Source organism: Nilaparvata lugens, chromosome 2 (assembly GCF_014356525.2).
Source record: "Nilaparvata lugens isolate BPH chromosome 2, ASM1435652v1, whole genome shotgun sequence".
In the NCBI taxonomy this organism is placed as follows: domain Eukaryota; kingdom Metazoa; phylum Arthropoda; class Insecta; order Hemiptera; family Delphacidae; genus Nilaparvata; species Nilaparvata lugens.
This window is the reverse complement of record NC_052505.1, coordinates 13,461,548-13,489,116: the sequence shown is the minus strand read 5'-3', so window position 1 is coordinate 13,489,116 and position 27,569 is coordinate 13,461,548. Positions and strand designations below refer to the sequence as shown.

At 33.5% G+C, this 27,569-nt stretch overlaps 1 protein-coding gene across 4 annotated transcripts; it reads right to left on the bottom strand.

The window, feature by feature from the left end:
• Positions 1–800: 800 nt before the first annotated feature.
• On the bottom strand, positions 801–26,125 carry LOC111045414 (protein rolling stone). Of its 4 annotated transcripts, none has more exons than XM_039420579.1 (7): positions 25,973–26,125; positions 18,038–18,119; positions 8,304–8,404; positions 6,347–6,623; positions 5,229–5,348; positions 4,065–4,245; positions 801–2,075 (listed from the first exon to the last, which is right to left on the bottom strand). In XM_039420579.1, exons 2-7 carry the CDS (start codon positions 18,060–18,062, stop codon positions 1,853–1,855), a joined length of 927 nt encoding a protein of 308 aa, XP_039276513.1. In that variant the 5' UTR covers positions 18,063–18,119; positions 25,973–26,125; the 3' UTR covers positions 801–1,852. The 4 variants fall into 4 exon arrangements, with proteins under 4 accessions (XP_039276513.1, XP_039276514.1, XP_039276516.1 ...); XM_039420580.1 differs by having other exon boundaries at positions 5,232–5,348; XM_039420582.1 differs by lacking the exons at positions 18,038–18,119; positions 25,973–26,125 and adding an exon at positions 9,284–9,488 and having other exon boundaries at positions 5,232–5,348.
• Positions 26,126–27,569: the final 1,444 nt, after the last annotated feature.

Genomic DNA, 27,569 nt, shown 5'->3' with positions numbered 1-27,569 from the left:
GGCGACTATTATTAAAAACCGGGGTTTCACTCTTAAATTGAATATTACAGTTGCTAGTTACAATACTCACTTTTATTTTTAGGGCTACTGAAAGTAGTAATTAATACTGTCTATTGATACATAATAGAATAATATTATAATTGTTATAATAGAATATACTTGATATATTCTATTGTGTTTCAATAAAGTTGCTGTGTCCGTTTATAGTATTCAAACCGATATTCTGAATAGAATCTAGATCATAATGATCATCATAAATCTAATGAGCCGATCATCATCATGAACCGATATTTGGAATAGAATCTAGATAAAATACATTATCTATCTGATAGATAGATGAAGATTTCCTTTCTTTATTCCAGTGCCAAATGTTTCCAAGTGTTGATTTTTCAGTATCAGTGTTGAGTTTCCGTTAAAAACAAAACTTGAGGGGTTCTCAGTTTTTGATAGTTCGTAATCTGTACAAATCTCAGTCTGTCAGTTTTGATTATGAATATTCCTCTTGGAATAAAACTAAATGGAATTTATATTTTTACGGGTTGAGTGAATTTAAAATTCTTTCTCATTCAAAGCAACACAATTTAATTTCATAATATTTATGTACAGTAACAGGTTACTTTGTAAATATATCAATTTATAGAAATTAGCTGCGAAACGATTTCCTGGATCAGATTATGTATTGCTTCAAATACTGCAGCACTTCAATATAAATATATCCATTACAAAGTGTTGACCAAAATCGTTTAGGAAGAAATCCAATCAGATCTGATAAAATGTAAATACTAATTAATGGACAGGAAAACAATGAATGGTAATTTTAATCTAAAATGAAATAAATTGAACTATTATTTATTGTCAGTACATACATAGCATAATAAATTATGGTATTCTATCCATTTAAACGCAGGCTGTGTTCTTGGACTATAAGTATCTTGAAAAGCTTCCTTATTATCTACATCACAGTATGTTCTTCCTAAGCAGTAACTATAGACAGTTGAAGAATAATATTATTATTAAAGTAACATAACATCTTTTTTATTTTTCATATTTCATCATATTGTAAGTTGAAGCTGAATCTTTTTCCATCGTCATTCTCTAAACAAACTTTCTTGTTAGGAACAATAAAATATATTTAGACCTCTCTATCTCTCTATACTAAAATCATGATCAGATACAAAAATGTATGAATATCTGGTTACCATTAAACCTATTCTCCAAGCTCAACTTGAGTAATATTACTATAGTTTATTATACTGCAAGTTTAGAACTAAAAATATCATGTTTCATCTATAAAGTCTAATTTATTTGTTTTCACCACATGAAATTCTTTTAAATAAATTTTACAATTCATATAAATAATTATATTATTATAAACAAGACCAGATTTACTATTATCTTAATGGGACTTGCGACTCCAGCAACGTGACTAGCTGTTCTAGAAAATTAATTTGGTTTTGACAATATTTTGTCTGGGTGAATGGATATATTTCACAATATCGCATTTGAAAATACTATAAAATCTCAAACAATCATCATATCAACAAAAACGTTTTTATGGAATGTATTTGTTCGAATATCAACTTGCTACCCTGACAAAATATACAATTTACAACCCCTCACAATTTAATACACACGAGTGTATCTCATTCATATCTATTTATTTTTATTGACATCATCATTAACCTCTTTTTCACTTACAAGTCAGTTTTTTTATCACCGCACACCAAAATCACAGGCAGGATACACATTCGTTGTGCAAAATGTGACTACTACAATAGAGCGAGGTACCGTTCGTTAATTTCTAGGATTTTCGAATATTCGATTTGTGCCCAATAATACTAGATAGGGCATTTCAGACTATTCTTGGGCCTTGATCAGTGGCCTGACCTGAGTTGGCCATTCGACGAGCTGCCATTTTACGGTGAAACAGGTTGGCCAGTCTTCTCCTCACAATGAACATCATCCATGCTATCACTGTCACCAGAGCTTCAAATAATACTGTACAGCTGATTGCTAATAACGCATTCACTGGTCGCCGCCAATTTAATATCAAGTAGATGAAAGGATTGCCTCTCCTGTTAACAGATCAACAACAACGTTCATTATTTAGTCATTCAGAATTACATTGCTTTCAGAAGAGTACCTCAGGCTTACGCCCAAAACTGTCCCAATTCTAATTTATACAATAGTTCAAATATATGTAGCTGTAGTGAAGTCCACGTTATAATAATTAAATTATAAATAATTTAATTTTATAGATTGTTTTAATTTTCGGAACAAAATATTTCAAATTAATATTTATTTTACAGTTTTGAGTGTTAAGTAGAAGGAATTTTGTTATCAATTCGGATCCTAATCTTTCTAAATACAAAATTAATTGTGTCAAGTGTTTGTGTTTGTTTCAATGTGGAAGTTGATGAATAATTGAAAAGTCGCACATAACCTTTATTTGGAAAATTTATTTTATGAAATTGGGATGAAAAGAAGTCTTGAACTGTAGTCTGTTTCTTTGTCCTTAAGATGATTGTAAATGATGATGAATAAATAATGACAGTGGAGAAAGATAGGAGAAAAACGTTGCCGATCCTCTGTCTTGTCAATGCCTTTTATAGACGGTTGCTGATACAGGTTTATTGATGTAATAATAACTGTTCATTCTCTTTTAAAATAATCAATTATATTTAATTAAGCAAGAAATTATATTTTTTAATAATTCCATGATGAATTCTCATAATTTAAGATGAAATATTTTGTTGATTAATTATTAATTCTACATTGTTAAAAGATGATCTGGCAACAGAGTAAAGCGAGAAAGAGATAGCACTATCCGCTTTTTTGAATGATAGATAAGGATAGCAATATCATTGCTAATCGAACTCTGCCATTATAACGTGGACCTCACTGCAGGTTATGTGTCACTTCAACATTTTGAGTGAGGTCCACGTTATAATGGTAGTATTTCATTAGCATTGTTGTTGTTACCGTTGTCTGTCATTCGACAAAGCAGAGAGCGCTATCTTTTACTAGCTCCGCAACGTTGCCACATCGTTTTTTAACAATTTAGAAATATGATTAAACAAAAAAATATTCAATCTCAATTATGAAAATGTATTATTCAATCATCGAAAATATAGATTATTGACAAATGAAAAAGAATTGATTATTTTTAACTAAACAACAATGAACAGTCAACATTACATCATATATATACCGGTATCAGCTATCCTCTATAAAAGGCACAGAATTGGCAACGATGCTCTCCTATCTCAATTAATGAAGCGGTTTGAATCAGTGGTCGCTCAGATGAGTCAAGAATCATGTGCCTGCTACTTCCGTTGGAAAGGTGACCGCTTGAGCCTACTCCTCTGTATATGATTCATGAGTTGAAAAATCACTTGCCGTTGGTTCGGAACCCACCTAAAACTGTAGGTCAACTCATCTCTCATTACTAACGCACAAACGTAGAGCTCATGTAGGTATCACCCTCAGCAAAAAAAAAAGTATTTATATATCACATAGTGAATACTTTACATACTTTACAAATACTTTACATGAAGTACGAGAATATATTATTTAATTATATATTTTCTCAATTAATATATTTTTTGAGACATAATTGATCATTATTAACAAGAATCAACAATTTATATTAGATTAGATAAACCGGTATTACTTGAGTTACTACTTTCCAAGGTCTATAAATACCTTTCCAAGGTCTATAAATACCTTTCCAAGGTTTATAGACCTTGTTACTTTCTACTCTAGAAGGCGGTGGAGAAGGAAACGTGACAAGTATGATCTATGATATCCACTGACTTTGAAACAATAATCTCACTATTGGACCTTGAGAAATTCTGGTGCTTTCAATGTAGGCTTGGAACCCATTCAGTTGTTTCAAAAGCTTTTAATTTTGAGTCGAATCGATTCCTACCTGTTTGTACCTCCAGCAAGGAAGTATATAATGTAGCTGTACTTGAGAAAAATTCTGGGGCTTTTAATGAAGGTTTGGGCAACACATTCAGTTGTTTCAAAAGGCTTTAATTTTGAGTCGAATCCATTCGTACCTGTTTGTACCTCCAGCAAGGAAGTATATGTAGCTGAATACAGAATAGACGGCTCCGAGAATGAACGCCCAGTAGAAGTGGAACAGTTTGAAAGGATGGGCCACCACCCACAAGTCGAGCACCATTAGCACTGAGTTGAACACATGCACGGTCAGGTTCACTACGTCTATCGAGTCGGTTTCTGCAACAAATGTTTTAAATATTACAACGCCACTTTTTCCAGAGAGCTATGAGCATTTGAATCAAGCATTTGACAATTATTATTGTCACAAGATCGTGGGAGTGGCTCAGATCTGCAAGATGTCAGATCTGCGAGTGCCCATTCCAGACAAACTGCAACAAGTGGGACATTGTGCAGTACATTCTCACAGCATCAAATTTTGGCTCAACTCACACTTACGCGACTCAGTTCGAGAAGAGACTCGACTCTAGTCGAGAGCATGTGTTTCCAAATGGTGACACTCAGACCAGTCGATTCTAGTCTCCGCGACTCACCTTTTGGAAACACATGCTCTCGACTAGAGTCGAGTCTCTTCTCGACCTGAGTCGCGTAAGTGTGAGTTAAGGAGCCTTACGTTGCAAGCTAATACACAGGGAGTCTATAGTGAGGTCCACTTATTTGATAACATTGTTAATCCAGAGATCCACGTATGTCAGTATTTGATTAACATTGGTGTTGCTACCATTGTCTATTGTTCTTCAAAGCAGACAGCGCTATTTTGTCTAGCTCGGTAACGTTTTCGTACTATGTAGAAATATAATTAATACTGTACTTTTTGTACGTTTGTGACAGCGCCATTTTTTCTAGCTTCTCAACGTTTTCTTACAATGTGGAAATATAATTAATTAACATATGACTGTACTTTTTGTACGTTTGTGTCACAAATATACCTAGCTTAAGGGTTGTAGGAAGGTAAGAAGGTCCTTTCAGTCCACTTTGTAATCTGCCGAAAAGTCGTACAGTCTGTGATGCCAATGAAAAAGTTGGTATTGTTAGAATGGTCAAGGGGAAGTTCAAGATAGTCTAGGAACATTCCTAGTGTGAAAATTAGTAGTTGTAAATAAAAAAGTTGATATAATAAATAATAGTTTAAAAAATGAGTAATGAGGTAAAAATATAAAAAATAATATGTAATAATATTAAAAATATATATTTTCTACCACTACCTGGTCTATATACTGCTGACCAGTATATTGTGGTGATGACAACTGAGCAAATAACTGCCACTGAATGTATAACCCAGTAGAGCTTGTAGCTGGTTTTCATTTTCTCCATTCCAGCACCTGTAGCAAAAAGTGTCGGATTAAAAACTCATCTATTGGATACTGAGAAATATGTGAATATTATTCTACAAAACTATATCAATAGTAAATTCATGAGTTGTAATATCGCTTCCCGGTGGTTTGAAACCCACCTTAAACTGTATGTCCATTCATTTTTCATTATCATCCCCTCATTATCCACGCACAAGCCTAGTGCACATACGTGGTACGTCGTACAAGTGTGTACAGTTCGGTATGTATAGTATAAACTTTTTCGAAACATTGAGATCTTGCCCATGTGTTTTCTCAGTTATTTCTCTTACAAGAACGCATCCAGTATGAACGCGTATCTAGAATTTTTCTGTTGATACTGCATGTTTTTGTTAGTGTTAGGATGGACACTAGTGACAGGACAAGAGTGTGTTGAACATTTTTCTAAAGACATGTCGTCATTCATTGTTGAGCCATAACAGTGAAAGGCTTGAACACATTTTTTGGAGGTAGGGTTTTAGTATATCCATTTTTTTGTTTAGTTTTTCTTCGCTGCTCTATTTGAGATGAAATTATTTTTGTATCGTTATAATTTGTAAATTTTCAGTGGTTTATTTATTGTGATTGGTTGTTTATTTATGTTAGAAGCTGCTGTCAAACTGCTGTTTTTGTTCGAAGTATCTCGCTCATCACACAACATGCATGACGAGCATGTGTGTACACACATATTCAACTCACTTGTCCTGTCGTAAGTGGCCAAAAAGTTAGTTTGGGTGAAATATATGTACTTTATGTATGTAAGTATATGTGAAATACATACTTCTATAGGAGAATAGAAGATGTTTAGGAGAAATGTAGGAAACTATGGAAGCTACCTAGTTTATTGAACTTTAAATAAAAAAGATGAACCTATTTTATTGAATGTTAGATAAACATATGAAAAAAGTAGTTTAAAAAGATGAACCTATAGTTTATTGAGTCTTGGATCAAAAATTTTTTTACTAGTTTAGGTATTGACGAATACTGACCAGGATTGATTCGCATCCTGGCATAGTGTTTTGTGACATGCGCAGTGGCCATGATTGCCTGCACTGTGCAGGCGGTGTAGCCCCAGTTGGTGAGGTAGATGGGCCACTTGAAGTAGTGTTGGATGTCGTGCGAGGGAGCAGGTGCTGCACGGGCTGCCGCCCCAGGCACCGGGTCGCGGCCCAGGTCCAGCACCGATGCGAACAGGCCGCACACGAAGGTGCCTGCCAGCATCCACCGGTAGATTAGGTAAATGGTGCTTGTCTCTCCCAACTGCCACTGTGCAAACAAACATTACCGGTTTCAATTTTATAGTTCAAAGATTATTAGAGATTTCGTCTTTTCAACTCCAATGTGAATGGATTTTTTACTTCAATTGGCTTTTATACAAGCAAGAAATTGGACTGTACCGGTTTCAATTTTATAGTTCAAAGCTTATTAGAGAATTTTTCTTTTCTTCTTCAATTGGCTTTTTACAAGCCAGAAATTGGACTTGATTTTATTAACCATAGTTGAAAAGAGCAAAATAGAACGTTCCAGGAAGGATCAATTTTGTTTTTGAATCGAGAATCAATAATTGCAAACGAGCAGGTATCACCAGTGCTCCGCAATGGTCTGTTAAAAGCAAACATTATTATTGAATTAGTTTTTTGGTTTTTTTAAGATGCAAAAGAAATCTGTTCGTGTTTTGGAGGGCTTGAGACCATCCAATTCATGTAGGCCCGATTTTAGAAAATACAGGTTTCTCACGGTCCCAGCATTGCACTTCCTTCACACTGTAAATTTTGTCTTCAAAAATTCGGAGAGATTTGAAAGAAATCTAGTTTGCCATGGTTATGGCACAAGAGGGAAAAGTTCAGCTGTATATCAGTACCCGGCTCACAGACTGACACTTTTGGAAAAAGTGCCATATTATTCGGGACTCAAGCTCTTCAATTGTCTGCCTGAAAGAATAAGGTTATGTGGAAGTCATAGGCTATTCTTGTCTTCAATTACTAATGTACTTGTAAAAGCGTGTCCCTATACTAAGGAGGAATGTTGCAGTGTCTTTACACTTTGAGTTGATACAAATGCATACACTTTCCTTAGAATGTTCATGCCATGTTACATGCCACTTGAGCTGTGCTCAGATTCTTGGCTTCACGTAACAAATAATAATAATTTGGTTCCGTGCTAATATTAAGTATTAACAACTGTAATGATTTAACCAAACATTTGTTTCGTATTCAGTACATAATAATAAATAAGCCAATTCCTTCCTTCACCAGCCATTTTGTTTTTTTCACTTAAGAATTTTTATCTCAAGAACGAAATGATGTATTGATCTGAAATTTGCAGTTATAATTAAAATCTTGATACAATTTACTAACTTTTTAGTCTCTTGTAAATTTTCTCTAAACTGAACGGTTTTCGTGAAATTTGCAATCAAAAATTTCAAATGGCCGCCATTTTGAAAATTTACATCGAAAATTTTTTATTTTATTTTTTAAAGTTGAGTCTTTATAGCATAAATATTCATGCTAAATTTCAGATCAATACATTATTTCGTTCTTGAGATAAAAATTATTAAGTGAAAAAACAATATGGCAGCTGTAAGGATAACCGCTGAGTTTTGGACACTTAAAATACGACATTTGTAGTCGCCCATCATCCAGGAACAATACCCTAAAAAGTTCGTCGCTACTTCTGAAACACCCTGTATAGTATGCATGATAGAACAAACAATAAGATACCAAGGCTCGGATGCACAAGATCATGTTTAAATTCCACGAGAACCAATCAGAGTAGGTGTTTTTTTTTTTGGAAAGAAGTCTTCTCTGATTGGGATAGAAGTTAACATACCTTTGTGCTACCGAGTATAAATTACGCAGATCAGTATACAATACAGACTGCTCCACAAATAGGCCTAGGTTCTACATCACAGTAGTTGGATTTCCAATCTAAGACTCTTTTGCTCACCTGGCTCTTGACGAATACATCTGGAGAGTAATCTTCCACCTGGTTTATCCATGCCCAAGCCCGCTTCCATTTCTCCTTTAGCATTTTAAACTGCAACAGTACTGAAAAGAAAATAAATGGATTATCCACTTGATTTTGGAATTTGAACCGCAAAAAGAATGAACTGTACACCATGATGATATTGAACTGTCGTCTTAGAAAAGAGCATTACAGTGACAAGAGATAGATGTAGATGCTGAATTAATTATCTTGATTGAATGTAATTATGTAAAGATATTCAAAGATTCATTAGCACTCGAGTACCTAGAATGTTACATCATTTCATACAAACGGTGAACTTACATGGGAACAATCTGCTTTTCTTATTCAACTCTTCATCCCAATTAAATCATTTGCTCGAAAAATGCTCATGTTTGGAAAACTTTTGAAATATGCAATTTCAACCTCCGGGAAGTAATTTTAAAACAGATTACCAAGAGTCTGCGATATTTGTTTGTCTTTTACAAAGAAGAAAGTTTAATTTGATTGTATGGTTCAGATTTATATATTCAGAATCACTTTTTTTTCATGAGTTTAACAGAACAAAATTCAACTCACATTCTAGCGTTAAAAATAATCACCAGTAAGAGTAAATTAACATGATAAATATTTTTTTATACAGAAGTCTACAATAATATTAAGCAAGGAAATATGATAAAATATGCGAGAATTGAGCTATTACTGTAATGTTTTCACATGAAAAGGGGTATCGATGGTACCCTCCAGTTCAGCACTTGACCGTCATCTATGGTGGTGGTGGTGAGAGTTGATGGTGACTGGTAATGTTGTGATATTTCTCCATAAATTGAAAGAATAAGAAAAAACGCTTTATTCTTTCAAAGAAAGTGTGAGTTTATTTGATAATCTGTGCTTGAATGGTAACAAAAGAAATCCTAGGTCTATTTGTAGAATCTAAGAATTAATAACCAAATTGAACTCACAACTAGCAGCGAAAATCATAACATCTCGATTGATAGAAGCTCTGTGAGGTGAACGATAAGAGTAGAAAATTCTCGAATAAAGATTGAAGAAAATACTTGTGTTGTTGCACCAATACGATTAGTATAAAAATTGATTTAATACAACACAACGTGTAGAAAACAGAAAAACCTTTTCTAGCATGTAGACAGATGCGTGGCAGTAGTGATACTGGTGAAGCCTATCTTGGAGTGTGAAGAATAGAGCCAATTGACATTCGAATAATAGAGCTTGGATCTGATGTAACTAGCATTGTTGAACTGTCAAACTCATCACATGCCGTCAAAATATTGAATGTTGGTTTTAAATCCTCAAGCTTGAAATGTTCAATCTTTAAAAAAATATCACATTTGCCTAAGTGATCATTACCGATGGTTTAACTCAATAATACAAATAAATTGTATAATTCTTATTTTAAAAATCAAAAACAAATTGTGTTATATTTGTACGAGGGGAGATTGAAAAGTTTCCGACCCTACCATGAAGATGAAAAGATCTCATCAGGATGAATACCTCCTGTTCAAGATCTGGTGTAGCCTATCTGTTTGGTGATATTTTAATAGATACTCATATCTGTAAAGTTTTGGACGTGTGCTGTAACTGTCATCCTATTATATTAAGCGAGCAATTTCTGTATTTATATATCTGGCTATTTTTATGTCTGGTTATTTATGTTTAACGGATCTCGAAAACGGCTCTAACAATTTTCACGAAATTTGGAACATAGTAGATTTATGATATGAAGATTAGATTGCCCTATTTCTCATCCTTGGGAAAACTTGCTGAACGACATTAAAAGGATAATTCATCCTTGGCTGAAACAGCTGTGGATAGTAAAAAAGTGAGCGAGTGAGTATGTGAAAAATCAAAATATCGCATCCCCGAAATTCATAAGATGACGTATAGCCAGCTGTGAAATATAAACACGATCATTTTAGAGAATTTATTGTGTTCTGTTTATCAATAAATAAAAATAACGAGCGAAGCTCGGTGCCCCGATATTTTGAGTAAATCGATGACGGGTGTTTCCTATATCTATCTCAGGCTATATCTAAATTTTATGTATTAAATATGTATATTAAATATTGTATATTAATTAAATATTGTATATTAAATATATGTATATTAATATTTAATATCCTATGTATATTAAATATTGGAAAGATTTTTTGTACTTGACAATGTTCAATTGTATAGTTGTGATCCATATGACTGTACTGTATTGAACAAATAAAAATATTCTATTCTATTCTATTATATTCTGCTCACATAATAGGCCTATAACCATCCTCGGTAAATTCTGAATCTTGATGAAAAATTTCGATTTAATCTATTCTGTATAATTCAGATGTCGGGTGATCCATATGACTGTACTGTATTGAACAAATAAAAATATTCTATTCTGCTCACAATAATCATCCTTGGTAAATTCAGAATCTTCATGAAAAATTTCGATTTAATCTATTCTGTATAATTCAGATGTCGGGTGATCCATATGACTGTACTGTATTGAACAAATAAAAATATTCTATTCTGCTCACAATAATCATCCTTGGTAAATTCAGAATCTTCATGAAAAATTTCGATTTAATCTATTCTGTATAATTCAGATGACGGGTGTTTGCTCATATAATAGGCCTTTAAACATGCTCGCTAGATTCTGAATCTCTATGAAAATTTTCGTGTTAATCAATTCAGTTATTCAGACGTGAAGATGCGGCAAACATGTTTCCTATGTATGTGCTATCTCTCTCATTTATTAATACGATACGGTACGAAGAATATTATTAGTTACTTCATAAATTGGAAATATTTGTGACTGAGTGTTTAAAAAGTTAAACTGTGATACGATTAAGGAGAATCTATTTATTTCATCCATTAAGGATAATCTCCAGTCTATCTTCCTACTTTAATCTAAAACAGGAAATCTCAAAGAGAATAAAATGCATTATTTCCGAACAAACTACATGTCACATTTTCCTCGATTCCGAATAGAGGAATGTAGTGGAGAGAAAAACATAATTCCATGTAGGCCTAAATTAATTTATTCCTTTGAAAAAATGGAGATTAGCCGGAATTAGAATTGAATATTATAGAGATAACAATGAATGGAGCCGATGATATAATAATACGATAGAATTTCTCAAATAATTGCATTTTAAAGCTAAAGCAATAGTGAATTATACAGCACTTTCACAACCGACTGCCTTACACAAATTACAAGCTTAACAACCTCAATCAATTTTAACGGTAAAATAGCAAATTAGTCAAGGCGTACAGTAAGATTTGGAACCTTGTGATTAATCAATGATCAAATATATCTTTGGTAATCTTAAGACCGTCCATATTATGTGACAGTTTCACAAAATCCGGTTAAATTTTAATCGAGATTAATAACACGAGAACCAATCAGAAAAGCCTCCTTTTCGAAAAATACTTATCTGATTGGTTTTCGTGAAATTATTCACGATTTAAATTTAACCGGCTTTTGTGCAACCGAGCCGAAATGTACTGGTTTGATGGTTACGTTAAACTTGAGCTACTTTCATGCCAATCAGACGATATGGATCTTTGGATAATCAACTTGATAGATCAAAGCTTCCACCAATAGCATTGCTCGACCGTTTAGTATAAGGCTGGGCGTACTCCGTTTAGTCAAGATAAGACTAGTCACGTTTAGTCACAATACTTCACATAGTTGCTTTTGAAGACATGTCTAATTGCAATGACTAATTAGTGTGAGCTGCATCACAAGCAGTTATGTGAAGTATTGTGACTAAACGTGTCTTGTCTTGACTAACTGGTGTGCGCCTAGCCTAATACTTCTGCTTTCTACCAGTAGTTTTAGTTTAACAGTGATTGATAATGGTGTAACATTCGAAACCGGTATCTCGTTTTTAATAAATCTGTGGTTAGACATCTTCTAATCTTTTTATTCAGTATGAACAGAAAATCGAGTCCTGAAAGTATTGATACACTTTTAATAATATATCACTTGATAACTTGTGTGTCTGTCTTTTCGGTCCCAAAATTTTAGTTTTTTCAAAGTTTGGAGTTTTCCAATTATTTGTAATTAATTTAATTCAATTTAGAAGTATTTTTTTTAATTTAAAAATGATTTTTGTTTGTATGGATTGTAAATTGAATGTGTAATTGAAGAATTTTGAAGTGACTCTTTTAACCTCTAGCTACATTTGGACTGTTGTATAAATTAGAATTGGAACCGTTTTGGGCGCAAGTTAGCCTGTGGTACTTTTCTGTAAGTTGTATAATAATTCTCAATGATTCAATAAATAAATGATTGAATAAACTTGAAACCACTTACTAAAAGGAGGGTTGCTTCTGGTTGAGCTAATGCAAACATTTCTTAGCGATGTCAGACAATAATTCATTTTTTTGTGTATATTATTAAAACGAATTCCAAATAGCAGTCAGGTTGTCTTGTCGGCTGGTGTAAAATAATGAATGAATGACTAAGTAGAAAGACTGCCTTCCCTTACAACTCACCAGTAGAGTACTTAATTCAACACTCACCAATCTGGTACTAAATCTCACCAATAAATATGGTACTAAACTCACCAGTTACCAATAGAGTAGGTACTAAACTAACAACTCACGAATATGGTACTAAATCTCATCAATAGAGTACTATTCCCACCTCTCACCAATAGAGTTGTGAAGTCTACTGACAAGGAAAATGACAATCCACTGAGTAGTTGATGAAAGTATCGATCATGAAAGAAGAGGGGAGCAGAAACTATTTTAAACCTCACTAGGAACAAAAATATGACCTATTCTATCATTAACACATTAATTATTGAAGTTGTAGCTTCGAAGTGCGAGAACGGTGACCTAGTGCGATACGGTAATGGTTCCTCAGCAGTGAGACCTTTAGTTGAAGTAATATTTATTTATTTATGAAAAGCATGGAAGCATACAGAATTTCTCCCAAAAATTGCTTCCATAACAACACAATTACAATAGTTCATTATACATAGTAAGAGTACAGAAAACATATTGAAAAATTACAATGAAAGAAGAGGAAAAATAATAGAAAAAAGTGATGTAATGATAGGATAAAGTAATTAGAAATGTAATAAGTGATAAGGTCATAGGTGAAGTAATCTCCCTGATTTCATTAGAATTCTATTGGATACAACTCTATCGGCGGGTTTCCCTGTTTTGAAAAACTGCTGACCTTTTTTTTTGATCATTTTGTGAAGTGATCGATCACAGGTGAAGTAATCTCTTCAATTCAATTTAGTCCAGTCAAAAAAGACATTAATGCGATACAAATTAATGTAGGGGAAAGCTGTATTTTTACTGGTTTTTGGTTTACATAGTACATCCATAGCCTGGAACCACAGTCATAATCATCCCCCACTTGCTTCCCCCCTTGAAGCCCTCCTCCTCCAACAAGTTTGAAACTGCAATGGTTTCGTAAAACTGATATATCTCGGCTCCAAATCAAGATATCGAGCCGAATTTGAAATCCATCCTTTCCAAGTTTGTGTATCTTTCAACGAGAAAATGTCATACCGGTAGTTGGAAATCATATTTTCAAATAGTTACTTATTGAAAACACTGGGTTGTTGTCAAAATATAACTTATTTATTTTTAAAATCACAAATATGTTTCAATACCAATGGTGTCATCCATGTAACATGTTTGTGATTTTTTAAAATGAATAAATGATATTTTGACAACTCCGTGTTTTCATTATGGATAGGTATCACAATATCTCACCATCAACAGTATCTGTACTTACTTATTGAAGGATATCGTGGACAAATGGACGGAATAGACCATTATTTTTCCAAAATTCATCAATCATCGGTATAAATATTGAACCTCAATCTTCTTGAAATTATATCGTTAATTAACAAAAATAGTAAGTATTATAATGAAGTAGATTTATTATGAAATTTCACTTCATCCCTATATTTATGTGGGAAGAAATTTCATAATAAAACTACTTCATTATGATACTTACTGAATAAACTGAAAACTGAATCGAAATGTTACTAAAAGGCTAATTGCATTGAAATCTGATCTCAGCATAACGACGAAGGAGGTCGTTAAAGCATTGTGCAAAGTTTGTTCATTGACAAGTGATATAAGAAACGAGTGGGCTTCAATTGTTACCAATTAGGTGCAAAACTAGGGCTAAATTGTTGAATACCTTCATATCAGATCACGCACGGAAGATACTAAGAGCACATTTTAATGATAAAATTGTCTTTACAGTCTCTAAATTCATCTCGACAGGCAAATGCATTCTATACTGATGATTTTCTTAGATGTTTCTCTTCTTATAAATTACTCTTTGAATAGAATATTCTGCTTACATATACGGGAGAATAAATCGCGCAGTCCACTAAGCTTTGTATAGTCCAAAATTAATTCACTTTTTTTAATTGACAAAACTCAGCCTGAACTGTAGACATTATATTATTGTGCTTTCTTTCACGAGTATTACTTGAATGATCGAGTCTCAGATGTTAAGAGTTTCGTTAGGTACTTATAAACTGTCATACGGAATGATTTAGTTTTAGAAGATGTGACATTTTGGATTGAAGGTTTCTGATTTCAATAGTGTTTCTGAAGTCTTCTCGCGAGGTTTGATAGCTATTGAGGATCGAATACAGATTAGTCCTGGAAATCTTCCAAGCACTATATCTGTAGAATTGATAACAATGAAATGACCGTAAGGTTTTTGTAAGATTTCCTGTCTCAACATGAGAAGTGTACAAAATCTTTATCTGCTTGTTGTTTATCGAATCTTGGTCATCTTGCTTTTGTTTTGAATTCATGTATCAGAGACAAATTGTTTCAATAGAGTTCAAGAAGAACTATAGTGAAATAATGGCAGTATTTGACTAACATCGGTGTTGCTATCCTTGTCTATCATTCGACAATTCAGATAGTGCTATCCTTTCCCCAACTCTGCATCATTGCCAGATCGTGTTTAAACAATTTAGAAATATAATTAATTAACAAAATATTTTATCTCAATTATAACAAGTTGTTTCAATAAAGTTCAAGAACAACTTTAGTGAGGTCCATGTTATAATGGTAATATTTGATCAACATCGGTGTTGCTATCATTGTCTATCATTCGACAAAGCAGATAGTGCTATCCTTCCCTAACACTGCATCATTGCTGATCGTGTTTTAACAATTTAAAGATATAATTTATTAACATAATATTCAATCTCAATTATTAAAATTCATTATAAAATCATTGAGAAATGAGTATTTTAAATGAATATATCTGGACGAATAAAATAATAATTAATAATTTTAACAAGGTATCAGCTATCTTCTATAGAAGATTGTAGTAAGGCATAGAATATGGAACGCTATTCTCCTATCTTTCTCCAAAGTAGTTTCTAAGAAAATAACAAACTCTTTATCTGTTTGTTTATGGAATCCTAATAATCTTGCTTTTGTTATTGTATTAATGTATCCAGTCAGAGACAAGTTGTTTCAATAAAGTTCAAGAAGAACTCAGAAAGATTTTTTGTTTTATTTTATTTATGTTTGCTGCGATGATTTATTTTGGATCCGTTACGGTACGAGAACTCTTACTTTTTGTACTTTAGCATGACGGTCGTTGAAGAGAGAGAAGTGTGGAGCGATCGAATTCCAGGAGTCGTACGATGTTCGAAGCACGCGATTGGTCGATTCTTGGTGGCATGATGTGGCGTGAGACGTGAAGCATGATCGGCCGGGTTGGGGGGTGGGGGTTTGAAGGTGGCAAACCTCTCTCGTACGATACAGGCGTTCATTCATGAATAAGGGGTTAGTGGGGCAATGCTATCAGTAGTTAAGGTACCGGCAGTTGCTGAGTTGCTACTTAAAACTCGACACTTGAGTGAAGCGCTTTTTTAAGTAGCGTTCTCACCCCTCTATTGATTTTAGTCGTCGAATTACGTAAGTTTTTTGCTTGCTACGAGGGTTTCATTCTATTCAAGAATTGTTTGCTGTCGTGTAGGCGATGTTGCAAATTGGATTGATAGATTTTATGATTTTTGTTGTTTCTAGTTAGAAAATGTAATAGATTACTTTGTTGCCTGGTTAACATTCTTATTGAATAGAAAGGGAAAATAAAATCTCATATTTTTGGTCTTGTTAAATATCATATCATGCCTGAACACTCAACAAACTAATCATGGTTGGATAGGCTTCGGTAGTAATCATACTGAAATTCACTTCAAAATAAAATCTCATATTTTTGGTCTTGTTAAATATCATATCATGCCTGAACACTCAACAAACTAATCATGGTTGGATAGGCTTCGGTAGTAATCATACTGAAATTCACTTCAAGTTGTCAGCATAGCAAGTCCTTACAATTCCTTATAAATAACATCAATTCTTTCCTAGTAACTAATGCAGTCAGTTTTAAGTAAATATTCTTTGGAAGATTTCTTTCCATTTCAAGTGTCTGGAGTTAATGTATATGAACTCTACTGTGTTACTACTATGGGACTTGAGAGTCTATGAGATTCTCATAGACTCGTTGTTCATTACTCATTTCTATGAGTTAGCATCAGATAGCATTGCTATTTTCAGTTAGCGTCATCTTCACTTCAGGAATTAGGTTTATTAATTAACCTGTTCCGGTTCCCATCTCTTTCTTGGTCTCCCTACATCTCTTTTACCTGTAGGTCTATAGTTTTTGACTTCAAGGGGCATTCTTCCAGGTGGCATTCTATCCAAATGACTGCACCAGTTGCGTCTATTTTGAATAATTCTTTCATGCGGAGGAGCAACCGATAAAAAATGTCTTATATCAGTATTTCTGATTCTATCAACTCTAGTGATTTTCAGTTAGCGTCGGGTGCTAAACTACTCATTATTAGGCTACGGAATAAAAATCGCTTAAAGCTAGACTCTCACATATTCGTATTAGCATAGAGAAAATATAGCAAAAGAAGATATCCCATGGTATGGGTTGTTTTTTTTGATCCAAGTTTCAAGCCGATTTCTTGTTAACTCAAGCCGATTACTGTCGACTTCTGTTCTGTTTGTATGAGAGTTAGAGAACGGCACAGTATATTTGATTGAGTACTTTATTTATGTAGATTACAATATATACTGGCTTATACACTTATACAATAGCTTACAATACAGCAAGGTTTTAGATGAATTTACATAACATAAACTAAGAAAACAATTATTGAACTGTACAATGGTATGAAAAAAGCAATATTATCTTATTACAATATTATCTTGTATAGTTATTCCAAATTGCATTTTTTCATACCATTGTACAGTTCAATAATTGTTTTCTTAGTTTATGTTATGTAAATTCATCTAAAACCTTGCTGTATTGTATAAGTGTATAAGCCAGTATATGAGAGACTACCAGCATCACATAGCTTCACAAAAAAGAACTACTACTGTACTTGGACAATCAAATGAACTTAACATTAAGAATTGGAACATAAACGTCCTATACCATGGCATATCTTCTTATGCTATATTTTTTCTATGGTATCAGTGTCCGGTGAAGTGGAAATATTATTGTCATGAGATCTAATGGGTATTCCTACTCAGCCCGGCAGAGCGAGTATGAAAAGCCAGTAAAACTCATGATAATGATATTTATACTGTACCGGTCGGTCATGTACACTGAGACTGATTTGTGGGATCCAGCCATAGTCTAGAATCTCTTGAACATTCTGAGAAGATTGACTCCTCGATCTTACCTTGCAGGGGTTTTCGGATGCGCATAAAGTAGGCCTATGCAGTGAGTTTTCCTTGAGCTCCTGGACAAGAATAGTTGGAAGTCTGCAAAAATTGCAAAACGAAAATTAGTGTCAAATCAACAGGCTGATTATTATTACTATCACTGAGAAATAAACCTACATAGTTCAAATACCAAGAAGGAAAACTTCTTGACAAGAAGAGGATAATAACAAAAAGGATAATAAAAACTTCATAATGGATGAATGAATAATTTATTTGCCAAAAACAAAATGCAAAAAAGCTTTACAAAAAATAAATAAGTATATGCTACGGCACTTGACTAAAATACATACATAAAAATTGAGTAAATGTTAAATTTATTTAATTTTCAATTATATATAATTTTTTTTAATGGCATTGCTAGCATAGACAATTATTCTGTTCGCTAGCAATGAGGGGATGGGACAATCACTATTAACTCATATAATGCGATCTAATCTTCCATTGCTATTCCATTCCTAATGTTATCTAAATCTTCCATTTTTCCTTGAGTTTTTCGCTCACAATCCAGTTACCGACTGTTCAAACTAGGTCAGCTTGGTTAGTTTCTGGCACCGTAGACGAAATGGTGCGAGGCATCTCTCAAAGTATTGAGTGGTATTATTGAGCGAATTGAGAGGTATATGAGTAATTGAGAAGCTTCTCTCCATAATGATTATGGGAACATCATTTATATTGATAATAATTAGCAATGCAAATTATTCATATCATAGACTACATGAATAATAATAATAATACACATGAGAAAACATAAATAAAAATAGATATCTATGTACCCTTTTTAAAATTGTTTACTCACAACATGTTTTGGCTATATATTGTACATTCTCAATTATTCATATTTTTTTGTATTCTGAAACCAAGAATATTTGTGTTTGAAAATGCTGAGGAATCATATCCTCCTTTGGTCTAATTTTAATCAAAATTTGGGAATGGAATGGTAAGGACTATAAGCCTGTTTTCTCATTTCCAATCATTTTATGATCTTGTGTTTTTGTCTCTATTGAATAAATAAAAAATATCTATAATGCCATTATCAAACGATTGGAAAAAAGGCAATGAGAAAACATCTTTAAGAGATTGAAACCGGGAAAGTTTGACGTCACGCAAAATAAAATTGTTCATATAAAGCTCTGATCAAATGACGAGCGTTATACCTTTTATTTATCTATTTTGCTGGTTTCAACACATAGTAAAAGGGTTCCTATCCTCCTTCTCTGTGGCTTCAACCATCTCAGAGAACTGACCTTGCCCACGGACATAGCGATGCAGCCAGAAGGGCAAATCTCACTGACTCGAATGAATGGAAGAGGCTGCGCTTGGCTAATTGCGATGCTACAACCGAATGAGCGGGCACCAAAGAGGTAGAGGTAACTAACTGCTTATAATGAGTCATGACCCCGTGCCCTGTCCGTCTAGCGTGGGCTCTCACAGGCTCTCAGGCTGGCATTTGTCTGTAATTGACGTTCAAAAGCCTACTCCGCTTTCTGCACTCTACTCGCTGTCGGCGTATTGCTTCGATTCGATTTCGTAGGCCCGATCGGGTTCCGCATTGCAGTCACACTATTCTACATAATATTGCGCTCTTGTTTAACAGTGTCGCACGGCAAATTCGCAATTGTTCCAGAATTGCCTCTCACTCGAATAAAAACATTGACCATAACAAGTCTGATTTTGAAGGAAAATTCGAATCATGAAACTCATGTTCCTCCAATTCGTTTTTTCCAGTACAGAATGTCCCTAAATGAATGACCTATTTTTAATACATTCATCTCATGATTACTATTGTTATTCTGTATTCTTACATTTAACCTTACAGATATTATCAATATTGTTAAAATAAGCCAGGTCTGGTGTCAGAGTTTTCAGGTCGCAACTGATCAATTTCAGGGCCTCTGACATGACCTAACGACTGCTTTTTAGGCAGCCGTGACTGACGGCTTAACGTGTCCATCCGAAACACGGGAGTGGCCCGAGATAAATATCTTAGAAGGAAAAACTCGTATCATGGAACTTATGTTCCTTCAAGAAGTTATTCCAGTACAGTCTCCCTGAATGAATGACCTGTTATTAATAGATTCATTCATTACTGTTCATCTATTCACTATAGATTTATCTCATTTTTACTATTTTTTTATTCTTACATTATTTTAACAGATAGGCCTACTATCAATATTATTTGGACTTTATGAACGACGGAAATGATAGTTCCAGGGAAGAAAGATAACAAAGAATAAGGAAATAGAATGAGGAAAAAAATTATTAACAGGAACAGAGAGAGAGGCAGAGTGAGAGAGGATGAGAGAGAGAGACAGACAGAGTGAGAGAGAGAATGAGAGCGTCTCCACTTACAAGAAAGGAAATTAATTCGTTGGTTAGCACATCAACATTGCAGACAAGCAAGAGTACGTCATTCAGAGCATTTTATCCTGGATTCCATATTAAAAACATAATTTTTAAGGTCTATATTTTTATAGAATTCAGCGTAAAGGATTCTTATTAGGAGAGGATGTGATTCATTGATTTACAGTAAGTGGGAGGCAATTTTATAAGATTTTTGACAAAATATGTTTTGTGTAGTAGTCCAGTCAAGGAAATGGTAGGGAAAAGTTTGGAGAATTTTTTGACCCTACAGTTCTTTTCAGGGTAGTGAGGAGGTAAACATATCAAAAGTCCCCACCCCCACCTACTGTGCTAAGGGCTAAAAGCTCTGCTGATTATGAGTTTATAGAACATTTAATTCTCTACAATTTGATGTATAATTTCACACTTTTACGCATTTTGCAACGACTGATGCAGCAGCTTTAGTATTGAGTGTGAAATCTCCAGTCTTTCAACAATAGATCAATAATTGACAAATTAATTTGGAGGGAATGTTTTGAACACAATTTTTGACTTTGCAGAATTGTTGAGACTAGTTAGAAGGATAACATATCAAAATTCCCTAGCCCTATCCCATGTGCTAAAGGGATGAGAGTGGTTTAAATGTTCATTTTTCAGCTATTTGCTTCAACGCTTATATTTCGGGAACAATATGTTCAACCGACATAACTAAATATTCATAAATAAAGCTGTATAAATTCTTTACAATTTTTGTTTTGTGGGTTTTGTAATATTTCCAACATTTTCAAGATATTCGCTCTTAAAAATGTAAAATTGTTGAAATAACAGGTTATTATCCAATTTGTGCTCTTAAGGCTTATAACTCTCCAACAATGTATTGTATGAATAAATACTTATCGTTAGCTTCCAACAATTTTTCAAATAAATAACGTTAGAAATATTCTAAGTTGTATCTACAATATAGGCTATGTTTACCTTTTTTCATACTCGGGAAATCTGAACTTTTTCATTTTGCAAGAGCTGCATTTCTGTTAAAATATAAAATGAATGCAATTTGTATACGGATTGTTCTTTTGATCAATTATAATAACATTTTTTGGAGAAAATATAGAATAACTTGAAAATTTTGATCGATTTCCGTATTAATTCTAACCAAGAAACTGACTAAAACTGAGCTCAGCTGACTGAATGTTTACACTTACAAACGTGTCAATATTTCATAAAACAAAATCTATCAAGAGAGAGGAAAGGATGTGAAGGATGCGGCGAAGATTATTATGAGGCAAAGCAAAACTATTTGTAATCATACTTCAATTAGCATTGGACAAATGGGAATAGAAAAATTTGTTGATAATAATTCGTTAAAAACTCTTCAAGTTGGAAATATTACAATTTGAAGTTTAAAAAATCATAAAACTGACTAGACAACGGTGAAATTGTGAATGTTGCAATTTGTAAAGGGAGAACGATAAAAATTGAATTAACGACGAATTAAAATAAGGAATGGTAAATCAAAAGTAAACAAAATTATTAAATAAAAAATACAACAAAGGAAAAATTGCGATAACGTAATATAAAATCTAATATTTATAGTGAAAATGTAGATTCGATTTTGTAGAAGCGATTTGGTTTCGTGGTCGCGCTGATAAGCTATCGATAAGATAAGTGGTGCAGGCTCCAAGCTACTGCTATTCCCTTCGTAAGGATGACAACTTTAAGAGCCTAACTATTCCAATATATCATTTTTGAATATGAAATCACGTCCCGGTGGTTAGGAACCCACATAAAGCTGTAGGTTCACTTGTCTCTCATTACCATCTGTTTCATTACCGTCGCAAAAGGCTAGAGCTCAAAGTCGCAAAGGCTAGATGTTTGGACATCATCCTCAGCTGATAATTTATATTCATTAGGTAGGTACCTCCATAGAGCAACAATAGCTTATGCTATTGTTTCTCTATGGTACCTCATACAACTAACTTTAAAATGAGGAAGCGGATGACTACGTGGTCGCGCTAGTAAGATAAAAGTTGCTCAGATAATTGTAATTATAATTGTAATTGATAGTTGTAATTATTTATTTATTTGGTATTTTGACAGGTAACAGCGATAAACATAACCTTCCTTTTAAACGAAAACGTCTCGTTTCTCTCGTCTCTGTTTCGTTTTTCTATCATAATTTGGAAAGGGAACAGTTTTGGGCTAGGCCTGTTGGTCGTTTTCTGATCATGTATTTGATTCGTGTATTATGAAATCTAAATAAACAAGGGTGGTTTCAGTACACGGTAGAAAGGGATGCGTCCCCTTCACTCCTCACGCACCCCCTTGTTGAAGTACGATTAATACTGCCAAGTGATAATGTTCATCTAGATAGGTCTTATTTTGCGTTCCATTAGATTATTAAACAACAACAATTTACAAAATGTTTCTTGTTGAGCAGTTATCATTGTACTGCACATTGTTATCAAGCTCCAGAATTCTCTATTAATCAAATCACTATACCTCTAATTCCAGACAAACCTTCCATTAAAAATAAATATGGCTTCATAGATGTGAAGAATAATTTCACGAACCGTTCAGTTGATGAATAGATCCATAAACTCTACACTGCTGAATAAAAATTATAGGCTGACTGCTAAAATTTATTAAAATTGAATAATTGTGTATGTAGAGTACCTATTTCAAATTTTTGTAATCATTTTGTATTCTCTGGCAATTATTTCGAATCCAAATTAATCAGGATAGAAGTCTCTCTAATATTTCTCCCAAGTCCCTATGATAGTATGGGATCTTTATTTATTATCCTTGTATTTCTCCTATATCTTGTATAGGGTTGTGTGGCAGAGAAGACATGGAGTCCTAACTCTGTCATTAATAAAGGCAATAAATCAATCATCAATAATATCTTTATACCTCTATTATGGGAGTTAAGTTCGCAGAAAACTTTGCATATCAATATACTTTTGTGCTTAAGGGTGTACACATAAGTGCAAAAGAAACTCAGTTGTGCATGTAAAAAATTATGGGCGAATGAGATTTCAGGGTTTGAACCACCGTGAAGTGAGTTTCAGACCTGTTCACCTATTATAGTTTGTGTAAAATAAGTTGAGACTTGGCCCTCCATCCGAAGAAATTACAGGGTTGCCAAATCGTGTAAAATTGCAACTTTCTCAAATTTCCAATTCAACATGAGAATTGGATGTAGAATATCATCCCCGATATCCTAGTAGCACTAAAAAAGCTTCAGGGTAAAAGGATTATCAGTCAAATATATTGTAAATTGCCAGCCTTCAGCATACAATTTGGTACACATTGCATACCATGCAGCCGCTCTCCTAACTTTAAAATTACTTGGATACCAAAGTACGATCTTCCGACTACTTTTGACAATTGGAAAAATAATTTCAATTATTTGTGAAAAACTTTCTCGCTTTCACCACTTACTTATCTTTTGAAACAAAAAAGTTTCTAGCATGTCGAAAATGTCATGTTTTCTGCTCGAAATGTCTCGATATTGACGAACTTAATCATTAATTATTAAAAAATAACTATAAGTCGGATAAAAATGATCCAGACACCAATAGAAAGGAGACATTCTCCCCGTTAATTTGATATAAAATTATTACGCATTACGACGCCCCATGATTCTGAGAGAAGTGATATTCAAAAGAAAAACAAATCTTCGCGATGTTTCCAATTTTATCATAAAAGTTAAATTCCTTTTAATCCTTTTACCTTGAAGCTTTTTTAGTGCTACTTGGATATCGGGGATGATATTCTACATCCAATTCTCACGTTGAATTGGAAATTTGAGAAAGTTGCAATTTTACACGATTTGGCAACCCTGCGATTTCTTCGGAAGGAGGGCTAAGTCTCAACTTATTTTACACAAACTATAGAGAATCTTATACCTGGTCATTGTCGAGACGGTCATCCAGTCATCCAAACAATGAATTAATCAGCGTTCGTTACTCTTATCTAATCTGAGTCTTTGATATAATTCGGATACTTCGGTACCTTCTAGGATAATCATACATCCTAATGAATTAAAGTTGTCATACTACAATTTACATATAGCACAATTAGGTTGTAGTATTTAAAACTAATAAGCTATGTAGGCCTGATAAAAGGAAATGTTGGGGATTAGGTACAAAATGGAAATATTTTTAGAAGAGAAATCCGAAAAATGAAACATACAGAAGAAAGAAAAGAAAAATAATAGAGACAGAAGAACAACAGTATATCCGGAGCTGAGAGGAAAAATAGATCTGACCGCATGAGCTACCACGAGGAATTCTAAGCAAAAACAACAGTCAATAATGCAATAATTGAACTTAGCCAATGAGTGAACATAGGACTTGACCAATAAGTGAACTCAGTCGATAAGTGGTCCCCTGTTCCCCACCCTGTTGCCGTAAAAGTAGATAAAATCTTTCCAGTGAGCTTTCGCTTGTGGAACATGCTTTTCACCCTAAATTGATTCCACATTGATAGTTACGGGTTGAAAGAAAGGTTTGAGGGTTGAAAGACTTGTTAATCAAAAAAATGTGTGTATGCGATAGAAGAGTTCTTCAGAATTGACTTTTAGTGTGTTAATTCAATTTAATTGAATTAGTGTGTTATATGTTTTTGTTTTAAAAATAATCGTCAAACCATTCCGCCTTATCTTCATTATGTATAAAAAGCTCGAATAATGTAGACAAATCATATTGATTAGGATTCAAAATAATGTAATAGGCCTAAGATGATTCAATTTTCACTCCTGATCTGGGGAGATATAGTGATACTTATCCTTAATGAAAGCACAATAATAATGTCTAATATCGCGAATTTAGACGGATAATAAAAACGTGATATTAGATAATATTATTGTTTTATCATTATAATATTTTCATGTTAACTAGTACCAGACCGCTTTCTGCTACACACCTTGATTATCCCATCATAAATTTTCTAAATATGCAATAGTTTTTCATTTTATGGTACTCCATTAAAACTGAACAAAGTGGCAACTTTATAAGGGTATAGATTAATTTGAAAAGATTACCGGTATCTTAGGGTACCATAACTGAACAAAGTGACAACTTTATAAGGGTATATAGATTAATTTGAAAAGATTTCCGGTATTTTAATAATACCTTCCTCCGCCTTTAATTTCCTAAATTTGATTACAAATCCTATAACAATACAATAAGAAATTATAATACTTAGTTCACTGAATTGTCTTTACCTTGATTCTCAATTGATCAAACTGTTCCACTGTTAGATTGGAAAAGTGACAGTTGAAAAATAGTTCCATAGTATCCTTTCGTTTAAAAAAACGTTCTATATAAATCACAATAAACTATTTTTTTTAGAAAATTTGAATAAGTGACATTGATAATTACTCTCAGACTCGATAGTCTGTGTCGTTGTTTGAGGGTGATTTTATTATTATATAGTAGGTAACTCAAACACAAATTCTATTAGGTATGATAGGATATTAAATATTACTTTCCTCCATGGTAGGACAGCAATGACAACGGTTTCATTGATCTCCAAGAAGGTTCACTTACTTGTTTGTGTCAGAATTGGATTCACTAGTAAACTGGTGTGTTTATTGTCGGTTGTTTGTGATAGCACATGTCTCAACAAGGAATATCCACGATGCACCAGTGCAGCTCTGACCACCACCTTGCCGAGGGGAGGTTTCCTGCTTGACTGACAGCCAGTTGGTGCTTAGTCCATTTTGCCGGCCCGGCAAACCGATATTTCCCGCATTCGCACATTATTTCCCTTTTTCCCTATAAATTCGCAACGTTCTAGCGCGGATCTTTGATAAAGTAAGGTCCACGTTATAATGGCAGTGAAGAAAGATAGAAGAACAGCGTTAGATTCTCTGCCTTGCCACTGCTTTCTGAAGGAGATAGCTAGATACCGGTAATATTAGCTGTCAAAAATAATCAATTATATTTTATTCGTCAAGAATAATTTCTCAATAATTGAATAATACATTCTCATAATTGAGATTGAATATTTTGAAAACTAATTATATTTCTTCATTGTTTAAAACGATTTCAAAATATCTTCTTCGGTGAATGATAGAGAAGGGTAGATTAACACTAATGTTAATCAAAAACTGCCATTATAACGTGGACCTCTCAAAAGCGAAGATATTATTTGATATACATTTTAGTAGGTATAGTTACTATAGGTAGGATACTATCCTTGTCTATTGTTCGACAAAGCAGATAGTGTTATCCTTTCCTAACTCTGCATAATTGCCAGATCCTGTTTCAACAATCAAGTAATAGCCTATAATTGATTTAAGAATATTCAATCTCATATATGACAAGCTGTTCCTTCTAGCGCTATCCTTTTCTAGCTCCCCAACGTTGCCAGATCGTTTTACAAGAATATGGAATAATACTTATTACTAATATTTATTCATAAAATAAATTGTCCATATAAAGGTTATGTGCGACTTTCCAATCCTTCACTAATTACACATTGAAACAAAACACCAACACTTGAAATAATTATTAACTTTGAATGTAGAAAGATTAAGATCCAAATTGATAACAAAATTCCTTCTACTTAGTACTGAAAACTGTAAAATAAATATTAATTTGAAATATTTTGTTCCGAAAATTAAAGCAATCTTCTCCACTAGAAGCACAGCTATATATTATTAATATAACTAATTAACAAAATATTAAATCTCAATATTATGAAAATTCATTATCTACTAATTTAAAAATACATATTTTCTTGACGAATAAAATATAATTGACCATTTTGAATAGAAAGAAAAGTTAATATTACTTCAGATATACCGGTATCAGCTATCCTATCTAGAAGGCAGTGGCAAGGCAAAGAATCAGCAGCGCTGTTCTACTATCTGTCTCCACTGCCATTATAACGAGGACCTCACTATATTATCAGGCCTATCAGAGCGTATCAGTATCAGAACTGTTCGATTGCACTGTCATTACAATATTACTACAGTGACTATAAAGAGTCACTTTTGAGTCACTCTAAAAAGCGTCACTGTATAACTCTGTAAAGAGTCACCTCTGGAGTGGTTGATATAATGAAGATTCTTTATAGAGTCACTGTATTATTAGATTGCTATTGACGGATACTGCTCTTATAAACAAGTGCTATTGGTAA